The 19,665-nt window shown below is 39.4% G+C and overlaps 1 protein-coding gene across 2 annotated transcripts in view; it reads left to right on the top strand.

Moving 5' to 3' along the window:
• The window catches only part of CEP162 (centrosomal protein 162), a 93,669-nt gene extending 79,198 nt beyond the window's left edge, over window positions 1-14,471 (top strand). For both annotated transcript variants that reach the window (XM_005897597.3, XM_070376640.1), the window contains 4 exons: window positions 127-268; window positions 1,364-1,462; window positions 6,365-6,499; window positions 12,922-14,471. In XM_005897597.3, the coding sequence (XP_005897659.2) occupies window positions 127-268; window positions 1,364-1,462; window positions 6,365-6,499; window positions 12,922-13,125 (580 nt within the window). In that variant the 3' untranslated portion in view covers window positions 13,126-14,471. The remainder of the gene's footprint in view (window positions 1-126; window positions 269-1,363; window positions 1,463-6,364; window positions 6,500-12,921) is intronic.
• Window positions 14,472-19,665: the final 5,194 nt, after the last annotated feature.

Consider the following 19,665-nt stretch of genomic DNA (forward strand, 5'->3'; position numbering starts at 1 on the left):
GTAGATATGGTGCCTTCTCTCTGTTTGCTTCTTTACTCTCCAGGCTTCTTATACTGTTTATAGGCTAACTGAATTAGAGGTTGAAGAACCACTTTTATGTGTGGTTTTCTTTAATTTGCTGTAAAGGTTCAAGGAAGAAACTGCAGCACACATCACATCTCTCAAAGCATCTCATCAGAGGGAAGTAGAGAAACTCCTTTGCCAAAATGCAGTTGAGAATTCTTCTTCCAAAGTAGCTGAACTAAATCGTAAAATAGCAACTCAGGAGGTAGGTGACTTTAATAAACTTTGACTGTAATGTGATTTTTTTTTTTTTTTAAGATCATTGCCAAAGTATCTGGAAGTACTTAACTTCACTGCTTGAGGTTGGTGATAGAAATGAGAAATTATCATTGCTTTTTTTTTTTTTAATAGAAGTTGACACCCTTACCATACATGTGTTTAACTATTCAACTTTACTGTTATACTTCTAAATAAGTGTTTTTGCAATTTTGTCCCTTTATTTCTCAAATAGTCTTTCTCCTAATAGTGTAATAGTGGTTCAGGGATAAATTGAATGTGATTAGGACCTTAGTGCTTGAACCTGTGTTGAACCATCTCCCTTCACCCGAAGTCCAAACTGACAAGTCACTCTTCTTTCCTGTTTTTCATTAAATAATGTTTCCTAGCCGTTCAGGCGCGGGGGATAAAGTAATGAACAGAGACATGTACATAATTCTAGTCAATACGAAGCATAGTCATCTGAGAATTATGACAGGGCATGTTGACAGTTCATCTGCATTTCCTCAAGGGTGTTGTCCTTGGATAGTATATATGTCAGCTTGTAATATTTACCAATGTCAACTATGTGGCCTGTCTTCTGTGGCTTTTGCAAGTTGAAGAAAAAACCATTAAAAGAGAACTTTCAACTTACTTTCAAATGAGGTATCTAAGAAAAAAGAAAAGAAAGCAAATATGGCAAAACACTAGCAATGAATAATTCAAGTTGAAGAATATACGAATGTTCCATGTGCTCTTCATCTTTTTTGTAGGTTTTAATTCTAAAAACCAAGCTGGGTGGAGGGGGTGACTTCAAGAAATAATTCTCTCATGACCACCTCTCCCACCCATAATAATTTAACAGCATCTTAATTAAAAAGATATCCATCAGTTGTGGAAGTTTGAGCATGGACAAGATATGAGATATGAAATTATTGTAAATTTTCTTTTATGTAAAAACACTATTGTTAGATTCAGGCAATTTAAAAATAGGATCCTTTTAATTTTTTTAATACATACAAAGGTCATTAGTTCACTTTCCTATATTTTTCAAATGTTCATGGAAAAACTTGACTAACACAGTACTGCTAATATAATTTCCTAGGTACTTATAAAACATTTTCAAAATCAAGTCAATGAGCTGCAGAGTAAGCAAGAGTCTCTTGTAGTTTCTCAAGTTCGAGAAGAAATCCTACAGAAAGAGGTAAGAAATAGCCAAAGTATTGGGCTAACATAAGCTTCTCAGCCATTTCAATCATATAGTCCTGCATAATTTTTTAATTTAAATGTACAAATGGAGATAACTCAGAAATGTCTTATCATGTCAAGAAAATATTAATATTTCCCCAGATGAAGCTCAAATATCAATTAAATTATTTATGTTTGTATTTTCTAAGATTTTCTGAGGACTGGGGAAATGGGGCAGGTTTGGTTTGGTTGTTTTGATTTTTTAGGAGGTAAAATGGTATAGTTAAGGCCATTTCTGCAATAAGTAGTAAGATTATTTAATTTAGTTAAGAAAAAGGTAAGTAAATTATTATGAAAGTAATGCTGGATCATCAAGAACAATACCTTTACAGGAAATAGATCTTTCTGGAAACTCACCATTTTGATTACTCTAAGATCCTTTTGATTCTAGAAAGTATGAAAAATCAAACTGCATTCTATTCTTTGAAGCTTATACATCATTTTTTTTTAAATTATTTGAGGGCTTATTAAATCACATGATAAAAGTGAAACTTACAACTAAATAGCATCATGGAAAGATTAACGTAAACTAGTCCACAGTCACACAACTCTCCACTTAAACACCGTGTTCTAGGAGTTGAAGGACTGTAGTTGAACACTGTATACTTTTCAGTGTTGAAAATATACATAAACTTTGTTGTATAAGTAATAAACTTACAGAACCTCACAGACCTGAAATAAAATTTTTAGGAAAACAGTAAAAGGAAATACGTGTTCATGTTTGCCAGATGAAGAGGAAGATCAATTTTGGTCAAGTTATCGTGTTCTTAGTTTGGAAATAGCTAAATATTTTGAAAATAGAAAAGCTGTAACACATGATTTCCAAGGCTATTTAACTAGAAGACTAAGGAAATCACTTCATTTCTTGAATAAAGCTAATGACAATCTGCCTTTTGATATGGACTGTACTTACAATAGCTGTTTTAACAGAGCTTATTTATTCCCACCTCTGATAACCCTCTAAAGGTCCTCTCTGATGGCCTGTATGTTATGAACCATTTCATCTCAGGCCAGTGGGAATATGAACCGTTCATAGCCTGTATAAGCTCCAGGAGTTACTCCAAAACTGCCTCCAGCCAACACACTAGGTCGCCATAGAGCTCGTTCCGTTTGTTTCCCTTCTCTGATGAATTGTAGTCCTGCAGTGCTATTAGCCAGTGCTTGAAAATAGTTGTCTCGTATATTGACTGGATTCTCTGGTTGTTTAAGAAATGTGTTGCTGTTGCGTACTGCACCATGGCCTCGAGTGAAAGCATGCTGTGTATGTATCAAAAGTGGTGAATTCTGTTTTTTGACTGCTTGTTTTTAAAGCAGTTTCATAGAGCTATAAGAAAAAACTGAGTAATTTCAATTTTTTCAACATTGTTCAAGTCAGTTATTGGACCTTTTTAGGTTCCTTTGATAGTGTCATATTTACCCTGATTTTTTTGTAATCCTTGATTCCCACATTGATTATCTGTGCATTTGAGTCAGGTTTGCTTTGGCAGAGATGGTTCTTCACCCGTCAGCTCAGCTTGGGTTTCTGGGTGTGTCTGCTGGTCGTCTTGGCTGCGTAGGGCTTGCTCTCAGGGTCTATTTTTGGGCAGGGCCACTGCCTGAGCTCTGAAGTTGGGGCAAGAGGGATGCCACTGACTGAGTACAGTTGGGCGGGATTTCTGGTTTGATTTCCATACCTAAGTGAAGCTATTTCCTAGCCTGTATCCACAGTACCAGGGGTGGCTTATGATCACTGTATGGCTAAATATTTACTTGAACCTACATTTTATAATAGGAGTCAAAACTGTAATAATGATAGTTACTGTTTATTAAGGGTTTCCTATATATACTAGGCACTGTGTTAAGTGTTCTGTGTGGTTCTCACAATAACCCAAAAGAGTCGGTACTATTATTCCCATTTTATATACGAAGAAACTGATGGTAAGAAAAGTGAAATAACTTACCTGAGGTGGTGGTTGTTGTTCAGTTCCTAAGTCCCCATGAACTGCAGTACGCCAGGCTTCCCTGCCCTTCACTATCTCCCTGAGTTTGCTCAAGCTCACATCCATTGAGTCAGTGATGCTGTCCAACCATCTTATCCTCTGTTGCCCCCTTCTTCTCTTGCCCTCAATCTTTCCCAGCTAATGAGTTGTTTCTCTCATCAGGTGGCTAAAGTAACCTGAGGTTACCAGGCCATAACTAAAATATCAGCATAGGACTCAGGGCCTCTGGCTCCAGGTTCAAGGCTCTCAGTTACTTTACTTTTTCACCAGTCCCCTATCAGTGGACATTCAGGTTGTTGCCAAGTTTTTTATAGTATTCAAGTAGCAAGAAGCATTTTTTTTAACCTCACACTTTTTTTTTTTTTTTTTTTTTGAGGTGTTTGGATTATTTAGCAAATGGATATGATAAGAACTTTAGACAGTATACATTTTGGATGTTGTTTGGTCCCAGGGATATTGAGATTTGTGTGTGGGGGGGTGTGTGTGTGTGTTTTAAAGCAGGAAACACTTTTGATCATGCATCTTTCCTTATGTATCCAGTTGCCTCCAATGAACATATTCACTAAATTCACTAAAATATAAGAATTTTTTTAAAGACTCAACTTTAATTATACTCTTAAAGGTACTTTGTAAGAGGTACAAATGAAGGAAAGTTGTCTCTACTCTTTGTCTGGAACCAAATCTCTGAATTTATGTAATTTACAAATGTTGAATCTTTGAGAGGTGACTCCATTGATTTATTCATGGATAATTGTTAAGCACCCTCTGCTGTGCACAGCTGTAGGAGTTAGGAAAACTGAAGAGAACAAAGACAAAATCCCAGTTCTCATGGAGCTTATCTGGAGAAGGCAATGGCACCCCACTCCAGTACTCTTGCCTGGAAAATCACATGGACGGAAGAGGAGCCTGGTAGGCTGCAGTCCATAGGGTCGCAAAGAGTCGGACACAACTGAGCGACTTCACTTTCACTTTTCACTTTCATGCATTGGATAAGGAAATGGCAACCCACTCCAGTGTTCTTGCCTGGAGAATCCCAGGGACGGCAGAGCCTGGTGGGCTGCCATCTGTGGCGTCGCACAGAGTTGGACACAACTGAAGCAACTTAGCAGCAGCAGCAGCAGCAGCATGGAGCTTATATTTTTTTGGGGTAATGAGACCATAAACAAATATAAGTTCTGATGAAAAAGGTCAACTGAGTCAACATTTATAAAGTACTTAGCATAGCACCTAGCCCACGATACTGCCATAACTCATTACTGCTTATCCTTTAAGACTCAGTTCAGACACAGCTGCCTCCGATTGAGAATCCTGCAGCCACCTCTCCTTCAGATTACGTGTCCCTCACTTAGCACCTTACTGTGCACTTATCTCTCCACCGCAGCATGTCATGTTAGAACTGTCATTCACTCACCTGCTCCTTGCTCTAGACTAGAACTTTCCTGGTGTACCCAGAATGGGTTACCTGTGGTCACAAGATGATGGTGACTGGAAAGGTGGTCTAAAAACAAACTCAGTCATTTTTCAATCATTAAGATGTTTGTAGAGGATGAAATGATACTTGACTAATACATATATGACAGTGCCTCTGACAGCTTTCTTAGTTCAATAATCATTGCTTATTTTGTCTTGGGGGTAGTTTTTGTTGCAGGGGTTTGTTTTTTACAATTTTGTTTTCAGACAAGATTTTTTTGCCCAGCACTCAACACCATGGCATGGTATGTACAACATCTCCCCAACCTTTCTGTAAGTCATCCCCATTAAGGTCTGTTTGTTTATTTGGTCACTGGTGATATCCAGGATGGCCTACATTTAAACTATTTAGATTTGCCACTGATTTAATTTGCTTATATTTTCACATTTTTTAAACTAACGTCAGAAGAGTATATTGGTTCTTTTTTTTTTTTTTAAGTATTATTGGTGTTTTTAGGTACTAGGTGGTTCCTTGTAAAACATGATTGATTGTTAACTTTATCCATTTTCATTTGCTTGTTAATTATTTTTCATTTTGATAACGGCAGGTTATCGTAATTATATGGTATAAAGAGTGCTATTGCTTTATGAAGTCCAATATAGAGATCCCTCATATCACCTCCATTTCACTCCCTGGTGCCATAAAAATTTCACCTTTTTTTTTTCTGGGCCATGACATGAAAAAGGAGGTACTATGCTAGACTGTCATCTCTCTGAGGACAGGGACTGGGCACTCTAGAGCCTAAGACACAGCCAGCACAGGAAGAGTTCACCACTTACTTATCTCTGTTTATATGTGCATGTTCACATGTGGAATGAATTATTATAAGTTATAAGATGATAAGAACTAGAAGAGAATTACAAATAGAACTATAGGAGGTTGACAAAAAAGGATTCATATTTATTCAACTCTCTGTGTGCTTTAAATGTATTATTTAATCCAAAAAGTAGTCACACTATTAACATATACTTTGTAGCAAGGCTGAATACATCAGAAAAAGTGCCCAACTTAATTTTGAACACTACAGCCAGCCTGCATAACTGGGAGGGAGAAAATGGTCTGATCATCTGGAACCTTTTCAAATGTGAGGTCAGTTCAGGGCTAGAATGAGCCTTTACTTTCTGGACCAAAGAAATGAAAGCTATTACTCTAACAACTCCAGATACCTTTGATGTTAACAAGAAGGCTCTGGTCTAAAGAAATTTTATATAAAGAATATGCAGTGAATGTTCTTACTTCTAATGATTGCCAGTGGAAAATGAATTATTTCCTTGTTATAATTTCCCATTTATTTTATATCTCTTTTTTTAAATATAAACATATTTATTTTAATTGGAGGCTAATTACTTTACAGTATTGTAGTGGTTCTGCCATACATTGACATGAATGCCCCATATCTCAACTTTAGATTACAAAACTTTTGGAAGAATTGAGAGAAGCCAAAGAAAATCATACACCGGAGATGAAACATTTTATGGTCTTAGAAAAGAAAATCAAACAGATGGAAATGAGACATGAGCAAAGAGAACAGGAGCTTCAGCAGGTAAATTAGTAAATAACATTTACATATTTGTACAGTTCTTCACATTTAAGTACTTCCAGTTTACTATGTTTTTGTCATCCCTAACAGATTACTTCTTTCAGAATGTTTTCATTATATATTGGTTTTATTATAGATAAATATATAGCTTTTAAGAGAAAATAAGACTAATTCTCAAATACCTGAAGATTGGTTTACCTTATATCTAGAAAAATAGAGAAACAACTTTTGTATTATGTTCTTAATTATTGATGAATGACTAAAAGAGAAGCATTTTACCCTGGGAATAGGACTCTTGGGAACCATGTAACACATTTAAGTCATTTCAATAAACAGCTCATACAGCTCTATATCAAAAAAGCAAAACAATCAAACATTGGCAGAAGATCTAAATAGATACTTCTTCAAAGAACATATTCAGATGGCCAAAAAGGAAAGAAAAGATGCTCAGCATCACTAATTACCAAAGAAATGCAAATCAAATCTACAATGAGATAGCACCTCTTACCAGAATGGCCATGATGAAAAAGTGTACCAACAGTAAGTGCTGGAAAGGGTGTGGAGAAAAGGGGACTGTCATATACTGTTAGTGGAAATGTAAATTGGTACAACCACTCTGGAGAACAGTATGGAGGTTCCTTAAAAAACTAAACATTGAAATACCACATGACCCAGCAATCCCACTCCTGGGCATTTATCTGAAGAAAACCATAATTCGAAAAGCTACATGCACCCCTGTGTTCATTGCAGCACTATTTACAATAGCCAAGATAGGGAAGCAACCTAAATGTCCATCAACAGAGGAATGGATAAAGAAGATACGGTAAATACATACAATGGAATATTACTCAGCCATAAAAAAGAACAAAGTAATACCATTTGCAACAACATTGGTGAACCTAGAGATTATCATACCAAGTGAAGCAAGTCAGAGAAAGACAGATATCTTACTATATTGCTTGTATGTGGAATCTAAAAAAATGATACAAATGAACGTATTTATAAAACAGACTTTCAAAAACAAACGTATGGTTATCAAAGGGGAAATGTGATATAAGGGAGGGATAAATTAGGAGTTTGGGATTACCGTATGCACACCACTACATATATAACCAATAGGGACTACTGTATAGCACAGAGAATTCTACTCAGTATTCTATAGTAACCTATATAGGAAAAAAAAATATGAAAAAGAATATTTGTATATGTATAAGTGAATCACTTTCAGTACACCTGAAACTTAACACAGCATTATAAATCAACTACTCCAATAAAATTGCAAACTCAGAACTGAGAGCAGCTTCCAAATAGCAAGGAAAACCACAGGTTTAAAGGGTCCCTTTCACACATGACTGAAAATACTAAATTTCTTCCATAATTTCAATTCTGAAAAAAAAAAAAAAAAAAAAACCAAAAAATATACTACCATGTAGCTTCTTACAAACATCTCTACTAATCTAGGAAGCAAGTCTCCACTAGAAAACGCAAAGGTTTCACTATATGTGGTGCTAGAGCAAACTTTTGACTTTGTTGTTCTGTTTTGTTTTCTGTTGGAGTAGTTGCTTTACAATGTTGTGTTAGTTTCTGGTATACAGCAAAGTGATTCATTTATACATATACACATACTCTTTTTCAGATGCTAACTGAAGATAAAAATCATATCATCATCTTAAGCAGGGCTTCCAAGGTGGCACTAGTGGTGAAGAATCTTCCTGCCAGTGCAGGAGACACAAGAGACACAGGGTCAGTCCCTGGGTGAGAAGATGTCCTGGAGTAGAAACTAGCACCCCACTCCAGTATTCTTGCCTGGAAGATTTCATGGGCAGATGAGCCTGGCAGGCCACAGTCCATGGGACTTCAAAGAGTTGGACATGACTAAGCACGTGCATGCACACACACACACATACACACACACACACCTCAATCAATATAGAAAAAACATTTAACACAAACACCCATTCTTGATAAAAAACTCTCCAAAAATTAGGTATAAAAATAATATACCTCAACATGATAAAGGCCATATATAACAGGACCGCATGTGTGTGTGTTAGTCTCTCAGTCATGTCCGACTCTTTGTGACCTCATGGACTGTACCGCCAGACTCCTCTGTCCATGGAATTTTCCAGCCAAGAATACTGGAGTGGGTTGCCTTTCAGTTATCATCAAAATCAGTAGTGACAGGTTGGAAGCTTTTCTGCTAAGATCAGAAACAAGAGAAGAATGCTCATTCTCACACTCTTATTCACCATAGTATTAGAAGCCTTAGCCAGAGCAGTCAGGCAAAGGATGAAATTGTCTCTATTTGTGAATGACATTATTTTATATAAAGAAAATCCTAAAGACTCTACGTAAAAACTGCTGGTTAGCGAATTCAGTAAAGTTCTCTGATACCAAAATCAGTATACATAAGTCAGTAATGTTTCTATAAACTAACAACAAATTATCTGAAGAATAAAATAATTCCACTTTTAATAATATCAAGAAGAATAAAATACTTGGAAATAAATCTATCCAAGGATGTAAAAGATCTGTATGTTGGTAACTATAAGGCATTGATGAAAGAAATTAAACACAAAGGTATTCAGTGTTCATGATTCATAAGAATTGATACTGTAAAATGTCCAAAGCCATCTATAGATTCACTGTGATCTCTGTCAAGATTCCAATGGCATTTTTTATACTAACAGAAAAAGCATTATGAAATTTGTGTGGAACCATACAGACCAGGCAGAGTCAAAGCAATCCTAAGGTAGAACAACAAAACAGGAGGTATCTTCATTTCCTAATTTCAAACTATATTACAAAGCTGAAGTAATCAAAACAGTATGGTCCTGGCATTAAAAACAAACACATAGCCCAAAGGAATAGAATCTAGAACCAAGACATAAATCCACGTATACATATTTGTTAAGGGAGCCAAGAATACTCAGTGGAGAAAAGACACTTTTCATTATAAATGGTTCTGGGGAAATGTAATATTTACATGCAAAAGACAAACTAGATCCCTGTCTTATACCATTCACAAAAATTACTCTAAATGGTTTAAAGACCAGAAACCATAAAATTCTTAGAATAAAACACAGGGTAAAAGCTTGCTGATATGTGTCTTGTCATAGATCTCTTTTGGATGTGATACCTAAAGCACAAGCAACAAAAAAAAAACAATAAACGGGACCACATCAAACTAAAAAAGCATCTGCACAAGGAAGGAGATAATCAACATGATGTAAAGGCAAGCCGTGACTCATACAACTCAATAGCAAAAAAAAAAAAAAAAAACATTTAAAAAATGGGCAAAGGATCTGAACAGACATTGTTCCAAAGAAGATATTTAAATGCCCCACAGCTATATGAAAAGATGCTCAGTTCAGTTCAGTTCAGTCGCTCAGTCATGTCCGACTCTTTGCGACCCCATGAATTGCAGCACACCAGGCCTCCCTGTCCATCACCAACTCCCGGAGTTCACTCAGACTCACGTCCATCGAATCAGTGATGCCATCCAGCCATCTCATCCTCTGTTGTCCCCTTCTCCTCCTTCCCCCAATCCCTCCCAGCATCAGAGTCTTTTCCGATGAGTCAACTCTTTGCATGAGGTGGCCAGATTACTGGAGTTTCAGCTTTAGCATCATTCCCTCCAAAGAAATCCCAGGGCTGATCTCCTTCAGAATGGACTGGTTGGATCTCCTTGCAGTCCAAGGGACTCTCAAGAGTCTTCTCCAGCACCACAAATCAAAAGCCTCAATTCTTCAGCACTCAGCCTTCTTCACAGTCCAACTCTCACATCCATACATGACCACTGGAAAAACCATAGCCTTGACTAGACGGACCTTTGTTGGCAAAGTAATGTCTCTGCTTTTCAATATGCTATCTAGGTTGGTCATAACTTTCCTTCCAAGGAGTAAGTGTCTTTTAATTTGATGGCTGCAGTCACCATCTGCAGTGATGTTGGAGCCCAAAAAAATAAAGTCTGACACTGTTTCCACTGTTTTCCCATCTATTTCCCATGACGTGATGGGATCGGATGCCATGATCTTCATTTTCTGAATGTTGAGCTTTAAGCCAACTTTTTTACTCTCTACTTTCACTTTCATCAAGAGGCTTTTGAGTTCCTCTTCACTTTCTGCCATAAGGGTGCTATCATCTGCATATCTGAGGTTATTGATATTTCTCCCACCAATCTTGATTCCAGCTTGTGTTTCTTCCAGCCCAGCATTTCTCATGATGTACTCTGCATAGAAGTTAAATAAGCAGGGTGATAATATACAGCCTTGACGTACTCCTTTTCCTATGTGGAACCAGTCTGTTGTTCCATGTCCAGTTCTAACTGTTGCTTCCTGACCTGCATACAAATTTCTCAAGATGCAGGTCAGGTGATCTGGTATTCCCATCTCTTTCAGAATTTTCCACAGTTTATTGTGATCCACACAGTCAAAGGCTTTGGCATAGTCAATGAAGCAGAAATAGATGTTTTTCTTGAATTCTTTTGCTTTTTCCATGATCCAGCGGATGTTGGCAATTTGATCTCTGGTTCCTCTGCCTTTTCTAAAACCAGCTTGAACATCAGGAAGTTCATGGTTCACGTATTGCTGAAGCCTGGCTTGGAGAATTTTGAGCATTACTTTACTAGCATGTGAGATGAGTGCAATTGTGCGGTAGTTTGGGCATTCTTTGGCATTGCCTTTCTTTGGGATTGGAATGAAAACTGACCTTTTGCAGATGCTCAACATCACTAATTATGAGGGAAATGCAAGTCAAACCCACATGGGGACATATCAAAAAGAGTATTTGTCTGCTCAGTCGTGTTTGACTCTTTGTGACCCCATGGACTGCAAAATGCCAGGCCTCCCTGTCCATCACCAACTCCCAGAGTTTACCCAAACTCATGTCCATTGAGTCAGTGATGCCATCCAACCATTTCATCCTCTGTTGTCCCCTTCTCCTCCTGCCTTCAATCTTTCCCAGCATCAGGGTCTTTTCAAATAAGTCAGCTCTCTGCATCAGGTGGCCAAAGTAATGGAGCTTCAGCTTCAACATCAGTCCTTCCAATGAACACTCAGGACTGATCTCCTTTAGGATGGACTGATTGGATCTCCTTGCAGGGACTCTGAAGAGTCTTCTCCAACACCACAGTTCAAAAGCATCAATTCTTCGGCACTCAGCTTTCTTTATAGTCCAACTCTCACATCCATACATGACCACTGGAAAAACCATAGCCTTGACTAGAGGGACCTTGGTTGACAAAGTAATGTCTCTGCTTTTTAATAAGCTGTCTAGGTTGGTCATAACTTTCGTTCCAAGGAGTTAGCGTCTTTTAATTGTATACCTTAAACTTGTACAATGTTATGTCAATTATGTCTGAATATGATTGACAAATCGTTAAATGCCAAGTTTTAATATATGAGACATCAAAATAATGAATTGAAAATTCATACAGCATTTTGTATTCCCCATAACTCAAGTACCTATTTATACAGTGTCTGAAATTGTTTTATTTCATTATTAAATTATGAAATAATTATTCTATAGCCAGGCAGAATTAAAAATTTTCTTGCGGAGGTTCAGCATGTATAATGTCTGGAAACATTATTGGTTTTGTTGCTGTAACCAGTTATTTTTTTATGTCTAGCTTTGTGTGGTTTATAATGTCTGTGATTAACATTTCCCTTCTGGTAAGGTATTTTATTAATAAAATTATAAGAATAGTATTGTAAGTTACTAGACAAGGTGCTTATTTCACAGCTGAAAAAAACTGATCCACATAAACAAGGTAGTCTAGTATGGGTAGTTAAGAGCAGGAGCCCTGGGGCCAGCCACCTGTGTGTGAATTCTAACTCTGCCTCCAGTGGCCTCTGTGTGAATCTAGGGTGAATTAATTTTTTTTACTTATTTGTGACTCTCTTTCCCTACCTGTTAAATGGAGATGGATATGTAGAATATCTCCTAGTGTTACAAGATTAAATGTTAACACATGTAAGACTTAAAGCCAAGCCTGGCACGTGACAGGTGTCAACGTATGGTTCCTTAGTGCTGACATGTTATGTTAAAACTGTCTTGATTGCATCTCAAGTACAGTTCTTAAGAACAGGGTTTTAGGGATGTTTGAATTCATTCCAGGGTATTAAATGCTTTAAATGGTAATCCTGCCCTGCCCCCAACCCAGGCTTAAAATGAAAAACTTTAAACTTCTTAACTCCCTATCAGAATTAGATACTAAAATTCCCACTTACTCTTTGCTTATAAGCCTTTATGGATCCAGTGGGGCCTGTTAGGTAAGGCTCCTCTCCCTCTGCCCCATCCCCTCTGATACATAGGTTGCCAGATTACCCTTGTCAGCATTGGCCCAGTTGAGCTCCTAGAAGCTCTTCGAGGCTCATTATCCCCATGATAAACTCTAACAGTAGTGTGATATTTTTAATTTGCAGATAATACAGCAGACACACCAAGTAGTAGAAACCGAGCAAAACAGAGAAATTGAGAAATGGAAAAGACTTGCACAGCTGAAGAATCGGGAGCTGGACAAGTTCCGAACAGAGTTGGATTCGATCTTGGACGTTCTCCGAGAGCTGCACCGGCAGGGGGTGGTCGTGCCAGTTGCTTTGGCAGAAGTGAATGCACCAGAGTATTAGTAGAAACTCACATATCACGTGACCTCACAGGGAGGCCTGAAGATGGTTGGGGTCCCCGTCAGAGGAGGCTTTTGAAAAAAGTGTTCCAGTATGTTGCTGGAACACAAGAACATTTCAAAATAAATCATATTTTACCAGCTAGGGAAAAATAAGAGCAGCATTAATGGTGTATTTTACTGGAAAAAATTAGTCATCAACATTTTAAATAATTACAGACAAGTCCCTTTATGGCAGATGATTAGAACTGGTGATATTTATTGCAAAAGGCCTCACACGCTAGATATGGGAGGAAAACAAAATTGCAGATACTTCACCATTATTGACTAGGTGTGTATTTTTAATTCTTGCCCAGAAGAACAGCTCCTCTTTCTCACAGAAACGGGGTGGGCAGTGTGAGCACAGCGGCTCAGACAGTCACTGATGTAATGGTGCTTCATGTTCATTCTGGTGAGAGTTGTAACTTGCGTACAGGTAGATAGTGAACTCTTGTGTTCTCCCAGATTTCCACTCCTGCCTCTTGGCGCCTCATTTTGCACCTGATACAAGGTGCAAGGTATGTATCACAAGTAGTAGGGGAATTTGATTTATTCACTGTTTCACTTATGCTGTGTCTCAAATGCCAGTCCCTCTTTTGGAAGTCTAAAGTGATAAACAGAATGCAACATTTTTACTTCATTTAAGAAGTGAATATATGTTCACTAAAGAAATTAAAAGCATGTGTAGAAGTAGCCAGATTATTCTCTTACGTCACAGTTCCATTTCCCAAAGCAGCTAGGAGGCACGTGAGATACTGCTACATGGAAGCTGTAGCTGGGGCTTTCTCTGGGGCTGCTTTGTTTTCAGATGTTCTGGCTCACTGCTGTCCAATAGGAAGATCCTGTGAGCCACGTGTCACTTAAAAATTTTTATAGCCACGTTTAAAAAGGTAAAAAGAAACAAATGAAGTTAATTTTGGTAATTTATGTAATATATCTAAAATAATATAAAAATTGGGATTTTACATTCTTTTTTTCATCCTAAGTTTCCAAAATCAGGTAAGTTTTCCATTTATAGCACATCTCAGTTTGAACCAGCCACATTCTAAGTGCTCAATAACCACATGCCAGCAAGTGCAATTCTAGAATAATCATTACAAAGTGAAGTACTTTATAAAGGACATGTGAAGTAGACCTTGGTAAACTTACAGGTATTAAATGTGAAATGTGGAAATTAAATGTAAGGAATACAGTTAATATCTTGATGTCCAGCATTTTTAATGTTCTTTTCCTAAGGGTAGAAAGCATTAATTAAAATTTGCTATTTTTTTATGTGAAAGAGTTGTAAGTTATAAACTATTTTGGTTATTATTTGAGTGTGTTTTGTTTTATCTGCAAACCTATTCATTTATAACTGTACCTTCCCTTTGTCTTTTTGACTGACTCTCCATGGGCCTTTCATTCTAAGCACAAGCATGGCTGATTCTGAAACACAAGTAGTACAGACATCAAACAGATTATCAGTTCCAGAGAAGGTACATCCTGTTTTGATGAGGACTCTGTATTTTGGAATAAGCTGCACATGTGACACAGCTTCAATTTCATTTACAGAGTAAAGGTCCATATGCACTATCAGAACTGTTAGTTACAACCAGAAACCTCAGAGACAATATCTCAGCCCTTAGGTTTTGCACTGAGGGTCTAGGATGAGAACACAGATGGACACATTTACACCATCTTGAAAAAAACAGAAAGGCTTTTATGATAATGCAGACTCCAGAGATTATCAATCCTCTTCCACCAGTTCTGTCCCCTCACAATGTCATAAGACCTGCATCCACAGGCTTGCCGACCCTTCAGGAAGGGCAAAATTCAAGATTCTGCTCAAGATTCAAGGTTGCTGCTCACACCATTGCTTTTGTGTGAGCAGAGAGGTTTACAATCAGATCTATTACTTGTGAGCCCACAGCATTCCATAACCAGCTGTACCCATCGACCCTCAGAAATCCAGGCTTTAATATTTGGGTTCCATTCCGTATTGGAAAAATTCTAAATCGGTGATTAAATACCAAGAAGATGGTGGCCAAACCTAAGGGTGCTAATTGGGGAGGTTCAAAATCTATAAGCACCTTATTTAACAAGTCATTTTAATTTTACCCAAGATTAAACACTTATTCAATGTTATTCAATGGCTATCCTTTGAAGAACCTGTTAGCGATGAATGGGCTTCCCTAATAGCTCAGTTTGGAGAAGGCAATGGCACCCAACTCCAGTACTCTTGCCTGGAAAATTCCATGGATGGAGGAGCCTGGTAGGCTGCAGTCCATGGGATCACTGAGCATCGGACACGACTGAGTGACTTCACTTTCACTTTTCACTTTCATGCATTGGAGAAGGCAATGGCACCCCACTCCAGTGTTCTTGCCTGGAGAATCCCAGGGGCAGCGGAGCCTGGTGGGCTGCTGCCTCTGGGGTCGAACAGAGTCGGACACGACTGAAGTGACTTAGCAGCAGCAGCAGCAGCAATAGCTCAGTTGGTAAAGAATCCGCCTGCAATGCAAGAGACCTGGGTTCAATCCCTGGGTTGGGAAGATCCCCTGGAGATGGGAAAGGCTCCCACTCCAGTATTCTGGCCTGGAGAATGCCATGGACTGTAAAGTTCATGGGGTCACAAAGAGTAGGAAAAGACTGAATGACTTTGACTTCAGCAATGAATGGTTAGAGGAGTGAAGTTTGAACGTTTTCTAATCCCTGTGCTGTATGTTAAGTCACTTGAGTTGTGTCCAACTCTGTGACCCTATGGACTGTAGCCCTCCAGGCTCCTATGTCTATGGGGATTCTCCAGGTAAGAATACTGGAGTGGGTTGCTATGCCTTCCTCCAGGGGATCTTCCTGACCCAGGGATCAAACCAGAGTCTGATGTCTTCTGCATTGGTAGGCGGGTTCTTTACCACTAGAGCCAAATCCCAGTTACTGATTATTCTGCTCTAGTATTTGAACCCATTAATTACAGCCTTTTTCAGTTTCTATCAAAGAGTCCTTTAATGAAAAGCACATGTAATCCTCAGCACCTGTCCAGCTAGTAGTTCCTAGCCCAAACCTATTTCCTCCTCTCTAAAGCAAAGTATTGGAAGGACTGACGCTGAAGCTGAAACTCCAGTACTTTGGACAGCTGATGCAAAGAACTGACTCATTGGAAAAGAGCAATGAAAGTAGGAGAAGGGGACAACAGAGGATGAGATGGTTGGATGGCATCACTGACTCAGTGGACAGGAGTTTGAACAAGCTCCGGGAGTTGGTGATGAACAGGGAAGCCTGGCACGTTGCAGTCTATGGGATCACAGAGTCAGACGCAACTGAACTGAAAGCAAAGTAGGTCTGGGTTTGTTGAAAGCTTCAATCACAATCACCTAAATAGTGCAAATAGGAATTTTTCCCATCAATGCCTACTTTATAGGACTGTTGTAAGAAATACGTTTGAAGAGCAGCATTATCAGGGGTTCTACAGAGGAAAGAGTCACCACATTTCATCAGTGGAATAAAATGGGTTGTTAGTAAATTCAGTAGCAAGAGGCTAGACTTCGTGGAAAAAAGGGTGGGCGGTGGAAATTATACCAGGTATGCCTCCTTGGAGCACAGAAATGAAGAGGCAAGAACACGGCAGGAATCTCACCCAGTGACCTAGTCTCAGGAAGCCTGCCCTGAACGTAAACCCTTTCAGTGGCCTTCCAGTGTCCCCTCCATAGGGTATTGATATTACAGTATGAAGACCTGATGCAGAGGGCCTATGTAACTCCTTGGAGAAAGGTCTGGAAGGAACTTGGATTTGTGAGGCAGGGAAAAGTGAAGTCATTAGAGAAGAACTGTTTACAAAAGGGATAAATTGAGCCTGCTTATTGAAGAAGCCTGAGTGGACTGAAGATCCTATTTGGTTTTTTCCCATCAGCGTCAGGAAGTGCAAATGACCAAAAATATTTGCATGCCCATGTCTTACTTGTTTTGCTCATCATCCTGGCCATGTGCAAGGAACACTCATGAGATCAAGCTGGTGCTTACTCCTCTGACTTGGGGTCAGAACTTTCATAGGAGCCTACTTCCTCACACATAATAGGGGCTTAGTAAATTTATCACCTTCTGTTGTCCTTGGACCTTCATCTACATGCAACCCTTTGCTCCCATCAGCCCCCAAAGATCATAGCTGTTCTCATACTCACAGCACAACTACTGCTACCAGCAGGATAACATTGGGTCTGTGTCTCTACTCTTCCTTTCTCCTGGGTTCCAGCCCCTATTCCCAGTTCCTGCCCGAGTTACCCAGTGTCCACAAAAAGTCAAATGTGTTTGAAACCAACTCCTTTACTTCTCTCCCTGAAACCAGCTGCCCACTCCCTAGGTTTCAACATTCTCCAGTCAGTTCTAAACTCTAAGGCACCCTTGACTGTCTTTGTCAACCTGGGACAGTTCAGTTCAGTCTCAGTCGTGTCCAACTCTTTGCGACCCCATGAATTGTAGCACGCCAGGCCTCCCTGTCCATCACCAACTCCCGGAGTTCACTCAGACTCACGTCCATCGAGTCAGTGATGCCATCCAGCCATCTCATCCTCTGTCGTCCCCTTCTCCTCTTGCCCCCAATTCCTCCCAGCATCGGAGTCTTTTCCAATGAGTCAACTCTTCGCATGAGGTGGCCAGATTACTGGAGTTTCAGCTTTAGCATCATTCCTTCCAAAGAAATCCCAGGGCTGATCTTCAGAATGGATTGGTTGGATCTCCTTGCAGTCCAAGGGACTCTTAAGAGTCTTCTCCAACACCACAGTTCAAAAGCATCAATTCTTCAGTGCTAAGCTTTCTTCACAGTCCAACTCTGACATCCATACATGACCACTGGAAAAACCATAGCCTTGACTAGACGGACCTTTGTTGGCAAAGTAATGTCTCTGCTTTTCAATATGCTGTCTAGGTTGGACATAACTTGCCTTCCAAGGAGTAAGCGTCTTTTAATTTCATCGCTGCAGTAACCATCTGCAGTGATTTTGGAGCCCAGAAAAATAAAGTCTGACACTGTTTCCACTGTTTCCCCATCTACTTCCCACGAAGTGATGGGACCAGATGCCATGATCTTTGTAACAGATTACCATAAATTAGGTAGCTTAAACAACGAGCATATTCCTCAAGTTCTGGAGGCTGAGAAGTCTGAGATCAGGGTGTCGGTGCTTCCTCGCTTGAAAACAGCAGACTTCTCATTGTATCCTCATATGACCGAGGGCAGAGAAACATAAGATCTCCTGAGACCCTTATAAGAGCGCTGATTCTATTATTCCTGAGGGGTCCACTCTCAGGACCTCACTTAATCCTATTTACCTCCCAAAGGCCCTGCCTCCTAATACTGGGAAACAGGGTTTCAACATGAGATTTTGAGAGGACACAGATACTCAGTTTATACATCGACTAACTCTCCCCAACGTGGAGTCATTAAACCTGTAGCCAATTTCTTCACAATAAGGCTTATATCAATCTGTCCTTTTCCACTCCTATATCCACCACCACAGAAGTCCTGTCACCATTTTACTTATTTTTCTGGTAGAGGTTTATTCTATTCCTCTACTCCAATGTTCTCACTCCAGATAGTCTGTGAAACGGCACTGCCAGCTCTGCTTCAGCACCCCGTGTTCCTCCTTCACCCGGTTGCTTTTTTGGTGTTAATGTCAGAATCCTCAACCCCAGCCTCCCTCTCCATCAGACCATCTCCACCTCCTATACAAATCTTCCCTACTACTACAGTAGTAGTTTTCTACTACTACTGTAGCAAATTACACAAACATAATGGCTTCAGCCAGCATGGATTTCTCACCTTACTGGTCTGGAGGTCAGGGATCCAACACAGTTCTCATCTGGCTAAAATCCAGGTATCAGCAGGGTGTGCTCCTCCTGGAGGCTCCAGGAGAGAATATTTCCTTGCTTTTTTAGTTCTCAGAGGCCACTCACATCCCTTGGATTGTGCCCTCACTTCTCCCACCTTCACTGCCAGCAGGCTTGCATCCTCTCAGGACATTCTTCCAAGATTACGTCCCCTCTCTGACTCTAAGCTCAGCTGGGATGTGTTCTCCTCTTTTAAGGACCCAAGCAATTAGGTTAGGCCCCCTGCAGGATAATCCAGGCTACTCTTCCCACCATCTCCTCTCAGGATCCTCTTTTCCCATCACACTCAGGCTTTATGTGGCTGTGACACTCACCTTGGGTAATGATTCCTCTTGTGAGCAATGTAAGGCTCAAGACACTTATGAATGGCATTTTTGTTTTTTCTTCCTTAGTCTTTCCACATTTGTTACATCTGGTGAGTCTATGAACCCTGTTTATTTGCAGCCCAGCACTAATCTTTGACAAAGCATCATGCTTTTAAAAGGTAATTTATTAGAAGATAGAAATCCTCTTGGATTTTTTCCCTAAAATATCTGTAGTCCCTTTGCCATTGTACAGTAACATTTTCACACCTGGCTACCTTGTGGGAAAGGGAGGGACATTATTCTGCCCACCACGCTCCCCTTATTCATACAACCTGCTGATCTTC

This window comes from Bos mutus, chromosome 9 (assembly GCF_027580195.1).
Source record: "Bos mutus isolate GX-2022 chromosome 9, NWIPB_WYAK_1.1, whole genome shotgun sequence".
In the NCBI taxonomy this organism is placed as follows: Eukaryota; Metazoa; Chordata; class Mammalia; order Artiodactyla; family Bovidae; genus Bos; species Bos mutus.